Raw genomic sequence first — 19,459 nt, 5'->3', positions numbered from 1 at the left:
GGATTATCATTAAAGTGGATCAAAAGAAGAGTGTTGAAGAGAATGAAATGTGAGTTCTGTGTCAATAAACTTGCTCTGTCAGCCAGAAAATACTAAATAGCTATTTAGAAGAGGAAATTTTTTTTTTCCTCAACTCTCATAAAGCATTAGTTGGAATGGACCCGTGGATCAAAAGAGAGATTAACAAGAGAAAAGCCAGAGAAATTTATTAACATGTGTATTTCATATATACATGGACGACAGCAAGGGAATGAGTAGCTGTCAATGAAGTGAGTTTGAATTTCACCTTATATAACGCGTTGTTAACAAAGAACAGTGAAGTTTTAGGGAAGTGGCATGACAAAGGAAAAGGATTTTGAATTTCTTTTTTTTTTTTTAATACACTAATTCTCCTTTATTAACCTTTCCTAAAAAGTTATCTTATGGACACTCTATCTCCATCTTGGTCAAGGCATAGTTATGAATGTGGTGGAAGTGGAAATGTATTTCTCCTAGCAATATGTTTAGTTCAGAGTATCAGGAGATATAAAACAAATCTCTCTGGATTTGCTTTACACACAGGTTAAAATGGGTTTTTAATCATTTGAGATTAAATTTTTGGTCGATGCCTTCAGACTCATGGAAATAAAGTAAATGAACTTCTTTTTATTATTATTATTATTATACTTTAAGTTCTAGGGTACATGTGTATAACGTGCAGGTTTGTTACATATGTATACTTGTGCCATGTTGGTGTGCTGCACCCATCAACTCGTCATTTACATCAGGTATAACTCCCAATGCAATCCCTCCCCCATCCCCCCTCCCCATGATAGGCCCCGGTGTGTGATGTTCCCCAACTTGAGGCAAGGCAAAGAAAAGGCAGATAAAGGCTAAGTAAAGCTTGCTAATATAGATTCCTATGGTGCCATCTCCAGGCCCATAACAGTCTAAAGTTCTCTTCAGTGGTTGACATTTGTTCTCCCTTGTTTAGAGGGGAGGTGGGATATTTTTGTCTTTGTAAATGTATATCCTCCTTTTAGGTAAATAGAGGCAGAGAGCTTTTCTTCATCTGCTTCTTCTTAATTGCTTTCATGTCAACAATACTTATGCCAAACCACCCTATTTTGGGGTGGCATATTATGATCTCCCATAGGTAAATTGTTTCAGCAAGAGCCTTTTCTTAAATTATTCCTCACTCCACTCCCACACACAATTTCATATTATCTATCTACAATAATACATTGAACATTCATACTATAAAATGTGTTAGATATATTTATGGGACTTAATAAGTCACATTCTCAGATACAGCATGATTAAATGCATTGAAAAATATGGTACCCATGTATTATTACAAGATAGAAAAACATTATTATAAGGCAGTCAGTATATTGTGTATAACTACCTTTGTGTATGTGTGTGTTTGTGTGTGTGTGCACGTTTTTGTGTGTATAAACTACTCACTTAATGTCATCAATAGGTTCTTGGAAGCTGTGACTTTAATCAATATGATGCATAGCAAAATCCATTTTTTGCACATTATAACTAAATGACTACATTATTCAAGGATCTATTGTATGTCATTTCACTTAAGGTTGTATTTTCCAAGAACTTAACAATATTTAGTGGGTTCTTACTGTGGGTGTATGTGTGTGTGTGTAATACATGCACACAGAGGTAGATAGGAATGATAGTCACTAAGTTGAAAGCAGTTTTTATTTTGTTCTTTCACTTATGTGTATCTTCTAAGAAGTCTACATATAGCACAATATATTCTAATGCTATATTATGAGAATGTAAAAATGAATATAATTCATGTAATTTATGGCAAAAATTATCTATCTCATCATCAGCCTTAACAGTTTCTACACACACTAAAATTAAGAAAAAATAATTATGTATTTTCAATTTTCTTTATAACATGGTCATATTTTCATTTTCTTTCTTCCTCTCTCTTTCCTTCACCTTCTTTTTTCTTTCTTCTTTTCTTGCTTTCTTCATCTTTTGTCTTTCCGTTTTCTCCTTCCTTCACCCATCCTAAAACATGCATTAAGCCATGTTTCAGCAATGCAGTACTACATGATATGAAGTTTACAAAAACATACTGTAGAACACTTATGCCCATCAAAATTAGTCAACCTAGAAATGGAAATGACATGTGCACTCTTAGTTATAGAATTGTATATAATGAGAACCTTAAGAATTGTGCCGATGTGTTATTTGTGTCTTTTTCCCTAAAAAGTGAATGGGCTCTTTGTACTGAAAATATGAGGCAAGATAATTGAAAATGGGGCACTTGTTTGGATCATCAATGGTGGATAGAATATTGTTCCAAGTTCTTGTGAAGATAAAATACAGATTATATTTTTAAAATATCGTAGAAACCTTTCAGTTTTATTTGAAAAGGCTGTGAATGGAAACTTTTTGTGATGTAAATAAAACTTGAATACTGAGTTGATATATTTTCCTATATCTCTTCCTCTTAACATTTGCATCCCAATCCAATACTCATGTCCTCTATTCCATTTAGTTCATTTTTTACTGTTCACTATTTTTCATGGAAACTATGCTATTCTGAGTCTACCTTTCTGCAAATGATTTGGTAAGTGCTAAAAACGTAATAGTATCTCCTGTTGATAGATCTGTGTTTTACCAAAAACCTTGAGAAAGAAGAAAACTTTGCCACCAAATACAGTAGTAGTTCAGATGATGATCATTTCAATCTCTGTAACAATTGGAGATATGATGTGTTACCCCATTGAACAATTGTATAAGCTGACTACCATTAGATAGAAAGGTACTTGACTTCATAGCTTTACTGTATTTAGAACAGAGTTTGTTGACAGCTTGTATGTAGTAAGGCTGATTTTATTAATATGTAGATTTTAAGCACAGAGATTAAAACAGACTTGTAAAGTGCTTGAATCTTAATTCAGATGAAAATTAGCCAAACATCTTAAATCATTAATTAAAATGTTACCAAAACTTTAGAATTTTAATCACATATCAGTGATTAAAAGTTATGATGTACTTCCCTAAACTATACTCTGGCTAGAGGAGCAGCTTTCTCATTTTGCAGCAATGCAATTTTTTTTTTCTTCTTGAGACTGAGTCTCACTCTGTTGCCCAGACTAGAGTGCAGTGGCATAATCTTGGCTCACTACAACCTCCACCTCCAGGGTTCAAGCGATTCTTGTGCCTCAGTCTTCCAAGTAGCTGGGACTATAGGCATGCACCACCAGGCCCAGCTAATTTTTGTATTTTTAGTAGAGACAGGGTTTCACTGTGTTGACCAGGCTGGTCTCAAACTCCTGACCTTAATTGATCCTTCCGCCTCTGCTTCCCTAATAAAATTTCTTTCTTTCTTTCTTTCTTTCTTTTTTTTTTTTTTTTTTTTTTTGAGACAGCCTCACTCTATCATGCAGGCTGGAGTACAGTGGTGCAATCTTCGCTGACTGCACCATAGTCCTCACAGGTTCAAGTGATTTTCCTTCCTCAGCCTCCCGAGTAGCTGGGATTAAAGGTGCCCACCACCACACCCACCTAATTTTTTGTATTTTAAGTAGAGATGGAGGTTTCACTATGTTGACCAGGCTGGTCTTGAACTCCTGTCCTCAAGTGATCCTCCTGCCTCAGCCTCCCAAAGTGTTGTGATTACAGGCGTAAGCCATCACGCCCAGCCAAATTAATTTCTTTTATTAAACTAGACTTGAAAATGTGTATGCACTTCTTATAGGGGAAAGAGAGAGATTGAAACAAAGTATCTATACAGAGCAAATTATATAACTAAAAGTTGATTTTATGCAGACACATAAAGGAAACTACAACTAAATAATGTCCAATGCCACAATGTTATTATGCTTCACACTACATGGCACTTGCTTTCCTAAGCCAATCACTCAAGCTTTAATTCATAAATTTCCTCTCAATTTCTTCTGAATCTATATCCTATCGTTAATTGTTTGAGATTCTCTTGACAAGACCATTCAGAAGATACTACCTTGAGGAGGTAATGTGCAGATATGTCTGTTTGCCCTTTACGTCCACTCTTCACCTGCTCAGAGAATCATGGATTACATCAGAAGGCTCCTGAGCCATCTGACATTCAGTTGGCTTCCACAAATGGGCAAAGAAAGGAGAAGATGAAGGGGAAGAGGCGAATAATAGCCAGGTATGTGTTGTGTAGGTTCTCTCCAAGCTGGCTGCCTTCTTTCCTAAATATGGCTCATGTTATATGACATTTTCCAATTAGATTCTGTTTTTTTTTTTTTTTCTGATGAAATTTTTCTTCTGTATTCCTTGTTTTGTCAGTGTATGACATTACCTTTTATAGTTTCCCTATACCCTACTCCCACCTCTCTTAAGCTTTCCTTTACTAAAAACACATTGGTTTATTCTAATTTGAGGGTGACATTTTCTTGCTGGCACACCAACTAATATAGTAATTGGTGCTTGAGTTGTCCCCAAGAAAAAAAAAAAAAACTTAAAATGAGATTCTTGGATTGGACTGTGCATATTAAGGATCCATGCATAAACTCCTTTCATGGAGGTGGGAGATTCACACAGTGTATGGCTAATTTTTGCCAGGTGTGGCATCACAATTACTTAAATGACACCTGTGGTGGCATGGGATGAGTGCAGGTGTAGAGTACTGGATGATCAAGTGGCTGAAGCAATTATTCATTGTAGCAAAATTAATTATTATTACATTTGGTTTCTCATGACAACCAAGTATATATTTTCTGTATACTTGAGAACGTATATAGGAAAAATGTAACACTAACAGGTAAATGCAATCAGAACACATGGAGAAACAGAAGGTCATCATGGCAGCTTTGAAGGAGTCCATCTCTTTAGAATTATAAGTGTTGCAGAGATGCAACATACTTGGAACTCTCAAGCCTTTCGGTCCTCTTAACCTAAAAAAAGGCACTGAAAATTGGCACTAGGGGAAAAAAGGAGACATTGAGACATGAGATGGGAAAATGATAAGGGTGAAAACACTGAATCTCTCAGTTCCATGAACTTTCTGGCTAGTGAACATAGACCTTCTCACTTTCTGTAGTCCTCTTCTGCTTATTAGCCTTACACTAACTGTATTTGGACAGTTTCTTCAAGAACTAATATCAATTATTTTCATGACCCACTTCTACCATCTCTCATTGATTCTAGGGCCATAAGAAATGTTAGCTTTTAGCCAAGACAGGAATATAAGATCTTTTTCAAAACAGATAGCCTGTACTACAAAACAAGTATAGGTCATTGTCACTATTGGCAAGGAGCTAGAAATCATGCACGAGAGTGAATTCTAAAGATGTTAGACAATGGACAATAAAATACAAAACTCGCTGAAGCTGAATTCTTTTGCATGAATGCATTCACCCTGAATTCAGGGTGTGATGTTTTGGCTATCACAATGAAAAGTAGCATTAATAGTCTGCTAGATTGGCTAACTGAAACCAAGTCTCAATAATAGCTTAATAGCTTACAGTTAATGAATCAGAATGTCTGAACTTTTACAACACATTATAAAACAAGGTTCTCAAATTTCAACAAGCATCAGAATCGTATGGAAGACTATTTTATTTTATTTTGTTTTATTTTATGACGGAGTCTTGCTCTTTCGCCCAGGCTGGAGCACAATGGTGTCATCTGCAAACTCCGCCTCCAAGGCTCCAGAGATTTTCCTCCCTTAGCCTCCCAAGTAGCTGAGATCACAGTCGCCCATCACCATGCCTGGGTAATTTTTTTTTTTTTTTTTGTATTTTTAGTAGAGATGGGATTTCCCCGTGTTTGCCAGGCTGGTTTTGAACTCCTGACTTCATGTGATCCACCAAAGTGCTGGGATTATAGGCGTTGAGTCACTGTGCCCAGCCTCATGGATGGCTATTTAAACGCAGATTGCTGAATCGGGATTTCTGAGTTCCTAATGCAATAGTTTGGGATGGAGCCGCAAATACAGATTTTGAACAAGTTCTCATGTGATGATGATACTTAAGTCAGGGGACCACACTTTAGAAACATTGTGATAAAGCCTACTTTCATAAAGTGAAGCACACAGGCAAGCAGCGTCAACTAGAAGGCTCTAACCTCCTACTCTGTATCTACTAAATCAGAAGTTATAATTCTAACAAGATCTCTAGGTGATTCATGTGCACATTAAAAGTTGAGAAGCCCTACTTTAGCGGAGTTTAAAAGTTCAGAGTGACGGAAATGTGCAATGAATTTATCTTTACGTGTAATCTGATGAACCAGCCTTTATTTATACACCTTTTTTTTTTTTTTTTTTTTTTTTTGAGATGGAGTCTTGCTCTGCCGCCCAGGCTGTAGTGCAGTGGCCGGCTCTCAGCTCACTGCAAGCTCCGCCTCCCGGGTTCACGCCATTCTCCTGTCTCGGCCTCCCGAGTAGCTGGGACTACAGGCGCCCGCCTCGTCGCCCGGCTAGTTTTTTGTATTTTTTAGTAGAGACGGGGTTTCACCGTATTAGCCAGGATGGTCTCGATCTCCTGACCTCGTGATCCGCCCGTCTCGGCCTCCCAAAGTGCTGGGATTACAGGCTTGAGCCACCGCTCCCGGCCTATTTATACACTTCTAAGATACCCAGAGGACATGTACTTCAGCAAGATTTAACAAGTATGTTGGTAAAGAGGCATCCTGCTTCCTTGAAGAGCCCTACAGTTTTTTCTTTTTTTCTCTATAGATTAGGGATGTCAGTGAGGAACGCTGTAACAGAATGGGCTTCCTGGTCTCAATAGGGATAAATAAATGACCCTGTGTGTAAAGTGCTCATAGTGTCCTAAATGGAATTAATATGTGGCCTCAACAAAATAGCATTACTAAGGTTAATCTGATTACCCCTGTTGCTGATACTCAATGTGCCAGTAAAAAAATCCAAATCTGAATCCCTAATATGGTATCATTCCTCAGGAAATCAGCTCACTGACCAGTGGCTTTAAACTCACTTTTATCATGGAGGAGGGTCCATATATGGATAAATATTATTCAGTGTTGATTTGTGTTACTTGTCTGTAGATCTTCTACCTGAACCAACATTCATATGCTCAGAGAATGTCTTTCCAATGCTTTTTATCTTTATCTGGTGGACATACAACCTCATTTCCAACAAGGTGATTTATTTTAAGGTGAAGAATCATAGCAAAGAGCTCACACCACAGACTAATCCAATAAAGTTACTGCAATGCCTACCATTCAGAAGCAGCTAGCACAAGAGGATGGTGGAACAGAATTCTTAATTATCAGATAACGACTAGTAGAAGATGAACTTCTATGAGGTTTAATCATTCTCTTACAGTATGTGGCGTATGCTTTAAATATGAGGTCACGAAGGCATGCCCTCTCCTGAATAGGTATGCAGGAGGTGGCATGACATAACAGAGCCTGGGCAACATGAAGTGAAGATGAAAGTGATCTCTCTTAATAATCTTTGTGAATAATTCTGGCTCACTTGTCTGTGACCTTCAGCGGGGTGACATTTGAGTTCTAGGACCAGAAGTTGAATGCTTTGACAAAGAAACTCAACCATTATTCTGACTAATTTTAAGCTCAGATTGTCCTCTGGCCATTTTTGGACCCTTCATGCTGGCAAACATTTGAACAGAGAAAAGACCTTCTGTACTTGTGGGGGATAATTGGTCCTAATGCCTTCTAGCAAATACAGTAAGGACAAGTGAAGCAAGAGGAACAGATGTAAACATATCTGAGTGTACAGTTCAGCGGTTAAGTATATTCATATTGTTATGCAACCATTACCACCATCCATTTCCAGGACTCTATTCATCTTGCAAAACTAAAACTCTATACCATTAATCAATAACTCCTTATTACACCCTCCTTAAGTCCTTGGTAACAAACATTCTACTTTATCAATTATTTTGACTACTTTAAGTTCCCCATATAAGTGTGTTACTAAAACACCAGAGATTTGGTCTAGGTCCTGCTGTTTGCCACACGAACTCAATCACTGAGATGATGAATATAGACAAGGAAGAAGGCTTTAATCAGGTGATACCGCCGAGAAGATGGGAGCTGTCTCAAATTCATCTCCCTGACTGACTAAAACCAGGGTTTTTTATAGCAGGGAAGAAATGCAATAATGTGCAAGAAACAGGAATTACAAAGGGGCGAGGAAGCAAGCATGATGAATGAGAGATCCTGCATCTCATTGTGTGGATGTGGTGATATGATGAGTTTCAGTTCTTTGATACTTTGAGAGGTCTGAAGATCATTTTTTAAATTTCAAACTTTCAAATCAGAAGAGTAAACATCTATGTTTATTAAAAAAATACATGGAAGTGTTGGGTCAGTTTCAAGTATAATCATGCCAAATTTGCCTTTCGTGAGTGGCTTATTTAGCTTAGCATACCAGCCTCACTGTTGATCCATGTTGTAGCATGTGTCTGAAGTTCCTTATTTTTCAAGGCTGAATAATATTCCTTTTGTGTATATACCACATTTTGTTTATTGATTTATCCATGGATGGATGATTAATTTGCTTCCAAGTTTTAGCTATTTTAAATGATGCTGCCAGAAACACGGGTATATAAGTACCTCTTCCAGAGACTGCTTTCAAATCTTTTGGGTATATACTCAGAAGTAAAATGGCTGAATCACATGGTAATACTGTTTTTAATTTTTGAGGAAACATAATGTTTTCCACAGTTTCCATGTAATTTTAAACTTTCAATTTTTTAATAAAAATTGTATATATTTCTTTTGTAAAACATGATGTTTTGATATGTGTATGTATTGTAGAATGGTTAAACCAAGCCAGCTAACATATGTATTACCTCACTTATTTTATTGTACAGACAACACTTAAAATGTATTCTCTTAGCAATTTTCAAGTGTACAATATATTGTTATTAACTATAGTTACTAGGATGTAAAATTAATCTCTGAACTTGCTTCTTTTGTGTAATTGAAATTTTGGGCTGCACCACGTTGCCTTCCAGCCAACAGTGCACTAGTGTTTGAATTTCTCCACATCCTCACCAACATTTGCTATTTTTTAGATTTTTTGTCTGATAGCCATCCTAATGAATGTAAGGCAGTTTATTATTGTAGTTTTCATTTTCATCTCCCCAATGATTAGTGATGTTCACCATCTTTTTGTGTGTTTATTGATTATTTGTGTATCTTCTTTGGAAAAATATTGATTCAAGTTCTTTAAACATTTTTTCAACCAGATCATTTGTTTTCTTGTTGGATTTCAGAAGTTCTTTATATATGCTGCATAATAATGCCTATTTATAATGGGAAAAAGTTATGTTGAGAAAGTAGATAATCACTTTCAGGTGGCTCTCTGATTAATATTTGAAAAATATAATGTAAAAATAATAAAACATATTAAAGTATCTGATTATTATATGAAGTTAAACAATCTTCCTCTTCCTTAAATACACTGTGTGTAGAAAATCCTAAAGCAAGTTTGTCCAACCTATTACCCGAAGGCCACATACAGCCTAGAACAACTTTGAATGCAGCCCAACACAAATTTATAAACTTTCTTAAAACATGATGAGATTATGTTTTGGGATTTTTTTTTTTTTTTTTTTTTTTTTTTTTTTTTTTTTTTTTTTGTAGCTCATCAGCTATCGCTAGTGTTAGTGTATTATCTGTGTGACCCAATATATTTCTTCTTTCGCTGTGGCCTAGGGAAGCCAAAATATTGTACATCCCTGCCCTAAAGATTCTAGACACACACACACACACACACACACGGCTAATAACTAAATTCAGCAAAGTAGTAGGATACAAAACCGATGCACAAAAATCAGTTGTGCTTGTATACTTAACAAGTAATAAGCTAAATAAGACATTAAGAGAATAGTTCAGTTTACAATGGCATCAAAAAGAATAAAACACATATTTAACCAAGGAGGTGAAATATTTATGCAATTATTATTAGAAAATATTTTTGAAAGCAAAGCACTTTGTCAGGCTTTAAAATAGCTTCTTCAATGTGTAAAATGATTTTCAGCACCTTACAGACCAAATGAATAAAATGACCTTTAGAAAATATCAGAAGGAATCTTATTTAATTTAGTTTAGTTTATTTATTTGATTTTTTTAAAAGGGCAAGTACCTGTGCTATGGAAAAGGAATATGACTTAGAAAGTTTACTACATTTGCCATTAGAGAGTACATAAAATTAAATTTGTTTGGCTGGATTAACCTCTCAAATGATAAGCCTATCAAAAAACTTTGAACATTTGAGTACTCTTTAGTTAATTACATTTGTGGTGCTTTAATTATCAAACTGAAGCTTAAGTTAAGCTAGGCACTGCCGTAGAAAAAAATGACAGAATTTAGTCTTAATACTTGCCCAGTTTTGCATGAAAAAAGCAAACTGTGCTTGAGCATGTATGGTTATTAAATATGTCCTCCAATTAATTGTTTCCAGAAGCAAATTACCTATAGAAACAAAACCCACTTTAGTCGTTATGTTGAAACACACACACATACACATACACACACATGCACGGCATGGTCTGCTTGTACTTTTAATTTTAATTGCAGCAATTTGATGGTCTGAAAATATTAAAATCTTGCAATATTCTGAGGGTATGAACCTTTCCCATTTACACCAGTCTGAGAATTAAATATGGTAATTCCCTGAAAGTCTTTATATTTTATCTCTTAGTCTAGTTAATAGTCAGCAAATGCTAATAAGCGCTAATAAGCATTTTTGACCTTAGTAATATGATTTTTGTTGTTTTTTATCTTGTTCATTTTTGCTTTTGCCAGCAAGAAATGATCTTTTATTTCATGAAAAATTATCAGTAGTAACTGTGAATAAACTGTTGTGATCTTTTTGTTTTATGTTTTACGTATGCATAGTCTTTATTTTTTATTTTTGCTGGGTTTTATGTATGTTCTGTGTTTCTTTTATTTCAGTTGTAAAGAAAGTATATTTTACAATTTAAAAAATTTTGTTGATAATGTCCCCAATTTAATGAAAAATAATATATAACTCCTTTATAGGCTTAAATCTATATAAATTCCTAGTATCTGTAGGATGAAAAATATTATTTGTTAGGTAATTGCATGCCTCCACTTACATTAATTTTTATTTTTTCCTCATAGAACTCTATATTGCTGATTGTAAAAATCTTGGGAACTTGTTTAAACTCACAGGTAGTAAGTAGTGTGCAGCCAAGATTCTGAACATAGGTCTTTTGGCATTAAACCCTGTATCAATTACTTGTTATTGTATAACAATATCATTAAAATGAGGTAATTTAAAACAACATACATTTATTATTTAAGAGTTTCTTTGAGTCAGGAGTCCAGACACAGCATAGCCAGGTATTCTGCTTAAGGTTTCACAAGAGTATAATCAAGGAATTGTCAGGGCTACCAGTTTGATCTGAAACTTGATTAGGGAAGCATTTGCTTCCAAGCTCAATCAGATTGTTAGGTATTCCTTATGGACTCAGAACACAACACAGATGTGTTCTCATGTTATACAGATACATAGACACATATATACAACATAGAATTTCATGTAACCACATAGTCATATACATGGGAAATAGAAACATAGAATTCTCTTTGGGGTAGAGGCAAGTCACAGATTTTTTTGAACCATCCTTAATGCCCATTATCCGATTTTATGGGAGGCAAGCTCTAATGTCACAGACTATATCTATATCTATCTCTATATCTGTGACCTAGGGAAATTGATTCTAGGGTCACATCGTTGGTAATTATATTATACTCTTCTCCCATATTTTAGAGTCATTTCCATTGTAATCTTTTGAACTTTTGTGAAGAATCTTATAGGGCATGAAATTCAAAATAGTGAATTTATGTGTATTCAGAATTTTTGAATAAGTTTCCCAAAAACTGAAAACAAAACTAAAAAGATTTTTATGTTTTTATATTTAAAAATGTATATATCCAAGAGAAAAGCAACATATAGGGAACTAGGGAAAGGAGAACTAAACTGTCAATTAGTAGAACCAGGCTTTTGTTCTGAATCTGCTTTTAATTTTTTTTTTTTTTTTTTTTTTTTGAGACGGAGTCTCGCTCTATCGCCCAGGCTGGAGTGCAGTGCCCAGATCTCAGCTCACTGCAAGCTCCGCCTCCCGAGTTTACACTATTCTCCTGCCTCAGCCTCCTGAGTAGCTGGGACTACAGGCACCCGCCACCTCGCCCGGCTAGTTTTTTTTTTTGTATTTGTTAGTAGAGACCGGGTGCGCTGGCTCAAGCCTGTAATCCCAGCACTTTGGGAGGCCGAGACGGGTGGATCACGAGGTCAGGAGATCGAGACCATCCTGGCTAACACCGTGAAACTCCGTCTCTACTAAAAAATACTGAATCTGCTTTTATTAACTAGGTTGCCTTGGTCATGTGATTTTAACTCTTGGGATTGGAAAATGTGGAGATAACAGAGGACTGACTTTATGTTCCTTCTATATATACATAAAAAGGGATACTAAGTTTCCTCCTAGTTCTAAAATGTTGTGATTCAATTTTTACTTGTATAAGTGACATATGAAAAAAATAAACATAAATTCTACATCAAAATGTACAATGTATGTTAACTTACTTAATACTTTATTCACAACATAATAATCGACATTAGTAAGTACCTAAATATTAAAGTATTTCTTTCAGTTTCTAAAGAAAAAGCTAAAGATAGAAAAACAAAACTCCAATTCTGAAGTTTTATTCTTGGATTTCTGTGCCTACCCTAATACATCATCTATTCTATATCCTGAAGGAATATAATAAGTAAATAAAATATAACGTTACCTGAGAAATACAAGTGAAGTACACTTTAGTAAAGTCTTCCACTTTGCAATGTTATTTTTTTTTTCTTTTGAAGTAAATAAAATTTAAATTTTAAGGACCTACATAGTTTTGCAGAGCAACATGTTTTTAATACTTGTAAGTTTTTATTTAATTAAATAAAAGCTTATTTAATAAGTTGGTGACTTGGCATTATTTCTCATTTTTAGCAAGAATTGATGTAATTAATATATTCCTAGCATTCGACCCCAGCCCAACCAAAATTTGTACTGTCATGATAAAGTTGCTGGATACACACATTATATATGTCTTGCCATGTTAGAGTTTTCCAAGTGGTTATCTAGATACAATATGTACATACACATAGTTGAAATGTAGTTTATATAATTGTAAAGGAAGAAAAAGTGTGAAAAGTCAAAGAAGAGAGACACTACTTTCAGGAAGGTGCTGGGAAATTTTGATTAAAAAAGAGGATTTGAGGATGAAAAAGTCATATTTTAGCCTGATAATCTTGGAATATAGATTTTACTCAATACTGACAGAATAATGGCTGTGGTCATTGCTTAACCTCACTGGGAAACTACATAATAGCTAAATTTTCCCATTTTATCTTTTAATTTTTTAATTAATAATGTACTTTGGGAAGCTTTAATTTTTTGGTTGTTTGTTTTGTTTGCAAGGATTCACATGCAAGAGAAAGCAATATATGCTTCTGGTTATATGATATAACTAAACATTCTTCTAGTTGGCTCAAATGGGGGGAAGATTGTGGGGAAAATCTTAGCAATCCATATTGTTTCTACAACTTTAAATCATTAATTGTTTTAGAGCACCAATTAGTGGGTTCTATGCACAGAGTGATTTTTCCTTATTTTAATGTTTGGAATGAACTAAAGCATTCAATTACTCTCTCCCTACAGAACTTACTCTCTCAGCTTCATTGAGTTAGGTTAATTAGAAAGGCAGCAGACTCCACACCAACCTGCCACAGCGACCTCCCCAGCAATTTTAGAGAGTAATTCATTTGTATTATAACTGTCTATTTAAAGAAGCAAATAACTTTTCCAGGGAAACATTGAATATCAAAATATGATTTATATGACTCTCCATCTCTCTCTCTCTCTCTCTCTCTATTTATATATATATATTTATATATATATTTTATATATATATTTATATATATATATTTATATATATTTATATTTATATATATTTATATTTATATATATATTTATATATATATATATATAAATCATCCAGGCTATCTATCTATCTATCTATCTATCTATCTATCGTTTCTATAATATACATATAGAGTTGTTTCTTGGTATCCATGGGGAATTGGTTCCAGTATTTCCCTTTCCTCCCATGGATACCCAAATCCAGGGACACTCAAGTCCCTTAAATAAAATGGTGTGGTATTTTCATATAACCTATTCACATTATTCCATATACAGTCATGTGTAGTATAACTACATTTTGGTCAATGACAAGCCCCATTATATGATTCAGGTCCCATGAGATTATAATACTATATTTTATTGTATGTTTTCTGTGTTTAAATATGTTTACATACACAAATACCATTCTGTTACAATTGCCTACAATATTCATACAGTAACATAGTGTACAGGTTTGTAGCCTAGGGACAATATGCTACACCATATAGAGTAGGTGTGTCGTAGGATATACATCTAGGTTTATGTAAATATACTCTATGATGTTTGTACCATGACAAAATTGCCTAAAGACACATATCTTAGGATTTATTCCTATCATTAAGCAACCTTTATGACTAGGCTTTAAATAATCTCTAGATTACTTATAATACCAAATACAATGTAAATACTATGAAAGTAGTTGTTATACTGTATTGTTTAGAAATGAGAAAAAGTCTGTAAATGTTTAGTAAAGATACAACTATCTACTACCTTCCTAAATATATTTGATTCCTGATTAATTGCATCCATGGATTAGAATCTCATGGATATGGAGAGCCAACTGTACATGTACGTGTGTGTGTTACGTGTGTATATTTCCTAATAAAACCAAGCACTGTACTGAGGATGAGCAAAAAGTTTTCTACATAAAGACCGCTACTAGTATGAATTTATTGAATAAGGCTTTTTCCTGCCTTTGAAACTAATTAGTTTCTATGAGAAAATACAAGACTGAGGTAAGAAAGTGGGAAGAGTGGTGGTCAGTCTGGTGATAGCAGGCCTCGATGGTTTGCCTATCAGTTAAAATGTAGCATAGAAAGAACTGTCCATGGCCGGGCGCGGTGGCTCACACCTGTAATCCCAGCACTTTGGGAGGCCTAGGCGGGCGGATCACGAGGTCAGGAGATCAAGACCATCCTGGCTAACACAGTGAAACCCCGTCTCTACTAAAAATACAAAAAATTAGCCAGGCGCGGTGGCGGGTGCCTGTAGTCCCAGCTACTTGGGAGGCTGAGGCAGGAGAATGGCGTGAACCCAGGAGGCGGAGCTTGCAGTGAGCCGAGATAGCTCCACTGCACTCCAGCCTGGGTGACAGGGTGAGACTCCGCCTCAAAAAAAAAAAAAAAAAAAAAAAAAAAAAGAACTGTCCATTAGAGGCATGGGGACTTCTTTACAGTTGTGACTCAAAGAGGCATTCCCTCTTACTTCTTGACTTCTAATATTGATTACTGTGGATTTAAGTCTTTTGAATTCATCTAAATTCTTTCAGACTGCTTACTACACTAATGTGTTGACCAAACATAACCCTAGCTTTGTGAAATGAAGAATAGGCTTGGTTTGTAAGGCTTCTGTGACATGAAATAAGTTATTTTTAGCCAAAAATGATTTCCTTCCAAAATGGCATTATTAACATCAACAACAATAACCATAGTTTTCATTTTAGAAATTCTTTCTTGTGCCAGGAACTGTAGTCAGCACTTCACATATATTATCTAATTTAATCATCAGAGCAAACCAGTAGGCTCTTCTTTGATGTAAATTACATTATACACACTGGTAAATAGAAGAATAAAGTTGGTATAATAAGGAAAGATTATTAATTTATAAGTTATTTTCTAGTTACTTAAGTTTATTCATACATTTGTTATTTATGCTTTGATATAGTCTGGATAAGCTTTTTTTCACAATTAAAAAAAAAGGGCTAGCTATGTAAGAAGATCTTAAGAAAAAATGGAAAATCTATTGAAGAACATTTATTCTGTACAAGTAGAGTCTATATTAGCAGTTACATGAACTCCTGTAATTTATAATATGTTAATCTCTCTGGAGAATCAGGAAGTACATAAAAAGAAGCTGCAAAATTATCTGAATTAATAAGCTAATAAAGAGGCTAAATGAACGATGAAGTTTTCCATTTTTATAAAAATCATCCCTAGAGGTAAATGGCCCTCAATACCTACTTCTTGAAGGAAGAAGCACAAATCCCAATATTTAAGGCTGTAAAAGACTGACTGGCCAAGAAATGTGTTGAAAATATCAATAAATATTTAACTTTATATTTTTAACATGATTGTGATTGTTTTGATTTTCATTAGTGTTCTAAATACAAGAGAACAAGTCTTTTTCAGGAATATACATGTAAGTATTATAGTAGAAATGCCTTTTCTATTATAGTACTGATTTTATAGAGGAGAAAAATCGAAGGTAAATGTGGTTAAGTAATCTATCCACTTTCACATAGTCAGTAAGTGGTGGATTATGGATTGGATTCTAAGCCTATCCATCCATTCCAGGGCCAGCTCTCTTAACTTCCATTATATGAGTATCAAACTACATTTAATTCCATTTTCTGGGCTGTCACCATTTTTATTATGATGAAGGGAAAATTTCATATAAGGTGAATCCCATCTTGGGTATTACCTATTCTGCAAGACAGGCATATTCAGGATTTACACCTGTTGATCCCTTTATTATAATTAAATATGTCTCTTTACCACTACTAAACATGCTCGTTCTAGCTGATATTAATAGAACCATCCAGCTTTCTTATTTAGTGTTGTGTCATGCCTCCCATCTTTGTATTTTTAACTTATCTGTAATATTTAAAATGAAGTCAAGGAATGGAATACCTCTAAACATCACATGAAACATGTTAAGCAAAAGGTTTATTGGCAAAAAGGGAAGCTTGCAAAGTAATAAAGGAGGAAAGGGGGCACATTATCCCAGTATAGCCAGAGTATTCTGGTGTTTAGCTGCTTGCCAGTATTGTCTAGAACACTAGTTTTTCAGATCTCGAAATCTTAGGATATGTGGAAAGATACAGTCACCAATGCTGGGATGGGGTAGGGAGGGCCAGGAGTTTCTGGCTCAATGTTAACTTTAGCTTGGGTGTCATATATTCTTCCGAGGAGAGTGGTACGGGCACAGTTGTTCAGGCAATTCAGAGTGAACACCTAGGTTAATATTTTTAAAATACATATATTGCTCCTTGTATCATGTCTGCCCAAGCTTTACTCTCTTCTCTCTCTCCCCTAAACTTTTGACTTAAAGCAAGATGGTATATGAACATTTGAGACACTTTTTTTTTTTCTTTCTGGCAATACAAATGGACAATTCTAAAGGGGAAAGCAGGCAAACAAACCAAACTCTTTCTTTTTCAACACACCAGCAGTAGAAAGATTTATTGTTGAGTTTCAATCATTGAACTCAGGAGTGAGCTGAGAGCAAGAAAAGTATAGATGTTTTCCATGAAAATTAGAATTATTAAATAAAATATAAATCCAGATAGTGTTTTTGTTTCACTACTTTAATATTAGTTACTAACTATTAAAACTTTATCTGGTTATAACCTATTTGCTTTGTAAAGAGAGTTCAATGGCTCCTTCCCTCAGTGTGTCGTGGAGTATATATATATAAAATAGCAGAAGATTTGCAATTGCTACTCTTAAACACTATTGAGTCAAGGTATTAATGTTAATGTTAGTTGACCTGCCTATTGTACGTAATTTTTTCTTCATCAGAAAATAAATTACCTTTCAATTTCTCAATTACGTATCGAAATATAAATCAAATATCTTCTTTGTGGTGAGTTGTGTGAAGTATTTGTAAATTAGTACGTACTGGGGCCTTGAATATATATACATTCTTGAACATATTTATAGGCAGATATCTGATCTATACTTTGGAGTGTATTGTGTGTAGGTTATATATTTTCCATTTCAGTGAAAAATAAAAACACTCATTCCACTCAATATTCATATAATTAAATCCTAGTATGTGAAAAAGTGGAAAACAAATCTTTCCATTTACAAAAGTATGTGTATGTGAGACAACATTTGTGTTTAAACATTATTTTAGCTTGTTACAAAAGATTAATGATTCTTTCCAACATTTCTTAGACAGATAAAGACCTGTAGTAATAGTATGATAAAGAAATATTATAGATAATTATAGTTCTTATTATATTACTGAGAAAATATTTTAAAGAGACTTCCACTTTTCTTGTAATTATGCAATGGTATAATATTTAGGCCAATTTCATGCCTTAAGAAAATGCAACAGATACATTTTTCATTATATTTTTCAAGCTAGATTCATATTTATGGATTCTCCATATATTCTTGAGTACTATCCTAAGGCAATGGGTTATCTCAATATTTGCCATTTATTCCAGTGTTTTTTGGAGGCTACATTTTATTTGCATAGCCACATCTCTTCTATATCTGTAAGTTTAATAAAATGGATCCGCTAAAAATGACTGCTCCAAGCCATGGTATATTATTATTTGGCAAAGAGATCATTGCTGCGTGAGGGAAAAATGGTATTTGAGTTGCATCAGTGCTGTTTGCATTCAACATGTAAAATGCATGGGCTCTTTAACAGAGTAGAAAGGGTTAGAGACATAATCTTTTCAAGTCTTATTCAAAAACTGTCTACAATTCAGCTTGCTGAAAAAAATAATAAGAAATCAAGCACTGAAGTGTTACATTGGCATAGTGTGTTGTTCTAGTGGAGTGACCCAGACATGTCTTAAAGAAGAATGGCTTTTATTGCATTTCTGCACACTAGTTTTGTCTTTCATATCAAGATTTATGTTTTATGTATCTGCTCTAAGATAAAAAGAAGCAGTTCTCACCGTGGGAGACTCAGCTACTTTTAAAAAATCTGTACTTTCCTCTTCCTTTCTTAGTTTCACCATATCTTTTTTTCACATCAGAGGTCTTATAGAATTAATTGAGGCATCAGACTCTGCTATTACAGGCATTTCCTTTTCTTCAGGATAAAACTCAGTGATAACTCCTGTGAGAAATGACAGACGGGGGGAAACAGATTCATGTTGTTAGAGGGAAACACAAAATGGATGATGAAACTCACCATGTTGGAATCTCTGCCTTCCACCAAAAATAGTATTTATAAATAATATAATGCAGATATTTTGGCCTTTTGGCAAAGAATATTTTCTGTCTTATGTTAGATATATAGTTGAGTATTTTCTGCTTTAAAACTGATTGTGAGTCAGCCACAGTTTAAGAGCATGATCTTTGCCAAAGAATTCATATGAGTAGAATGTTTTCAAATAACTTTCTTTGGTTTGCAGGTACAATTCTGGTGGACAATATGCTGATCAAAGGGACTGCTGGAGGACCAGACCCCACCATAGAACTTTCTTTAAAGGACAATGTGGATTACTGGGTGTTGATGGATCCTGTTAAGCAAATGCTTTTCCTGAACAGCACCGGGAGAGTTCTGGATAGAGATGT

At 34.6% G+C, this 19,459-nt stretch overlaps 1 protein-coding gene across 12 annotated transcripts in view; it reads left to right on the top strand.

The window, feature by feature from the left end:
* Nucleotides 1-19,459, top strand: part of PCDH15 (protocadherin related 15) — a 1,888,416-nt gene that overhangs the window by 1,290,674 nt on the left and 578,283 nt on the right. For all 12 annotated transcript variants that reach the window (XM_030941315.1, XM_030941316.1, XM_030941314.1 and 9 more), the window contains one exon: nt 19,297-19,457. In XM_030941315.1, the coding sequence (XP_030797175.1) occupies nt 19,297-19,457 (161 nt within the window). The remainder of the gene's footprint in view (nt 1-19,296; nt 19,458-19,459) is intronic.

The sequence above is a fragment of the Rhinopithecus roxellana genome, chromosome 11 (genome assembly GCF_007565055.1).
Source record: "Rhinopithecus roxellana isolate Shanxi Qingling chromosome 11, ASM756505v1, whole genome shotgun sequence".
Lineage (NCBI taxonomy): Eukaryota > Metazoa > Chordata > Mammalia > Primates > Cercopithecidae > Rhinopithecus > Rhinopithecus roxellana.
Note: the sequence above shows the minus strand (reverse complement) of the source record. Positions and strands in the feature narration are given on the sequence as shown.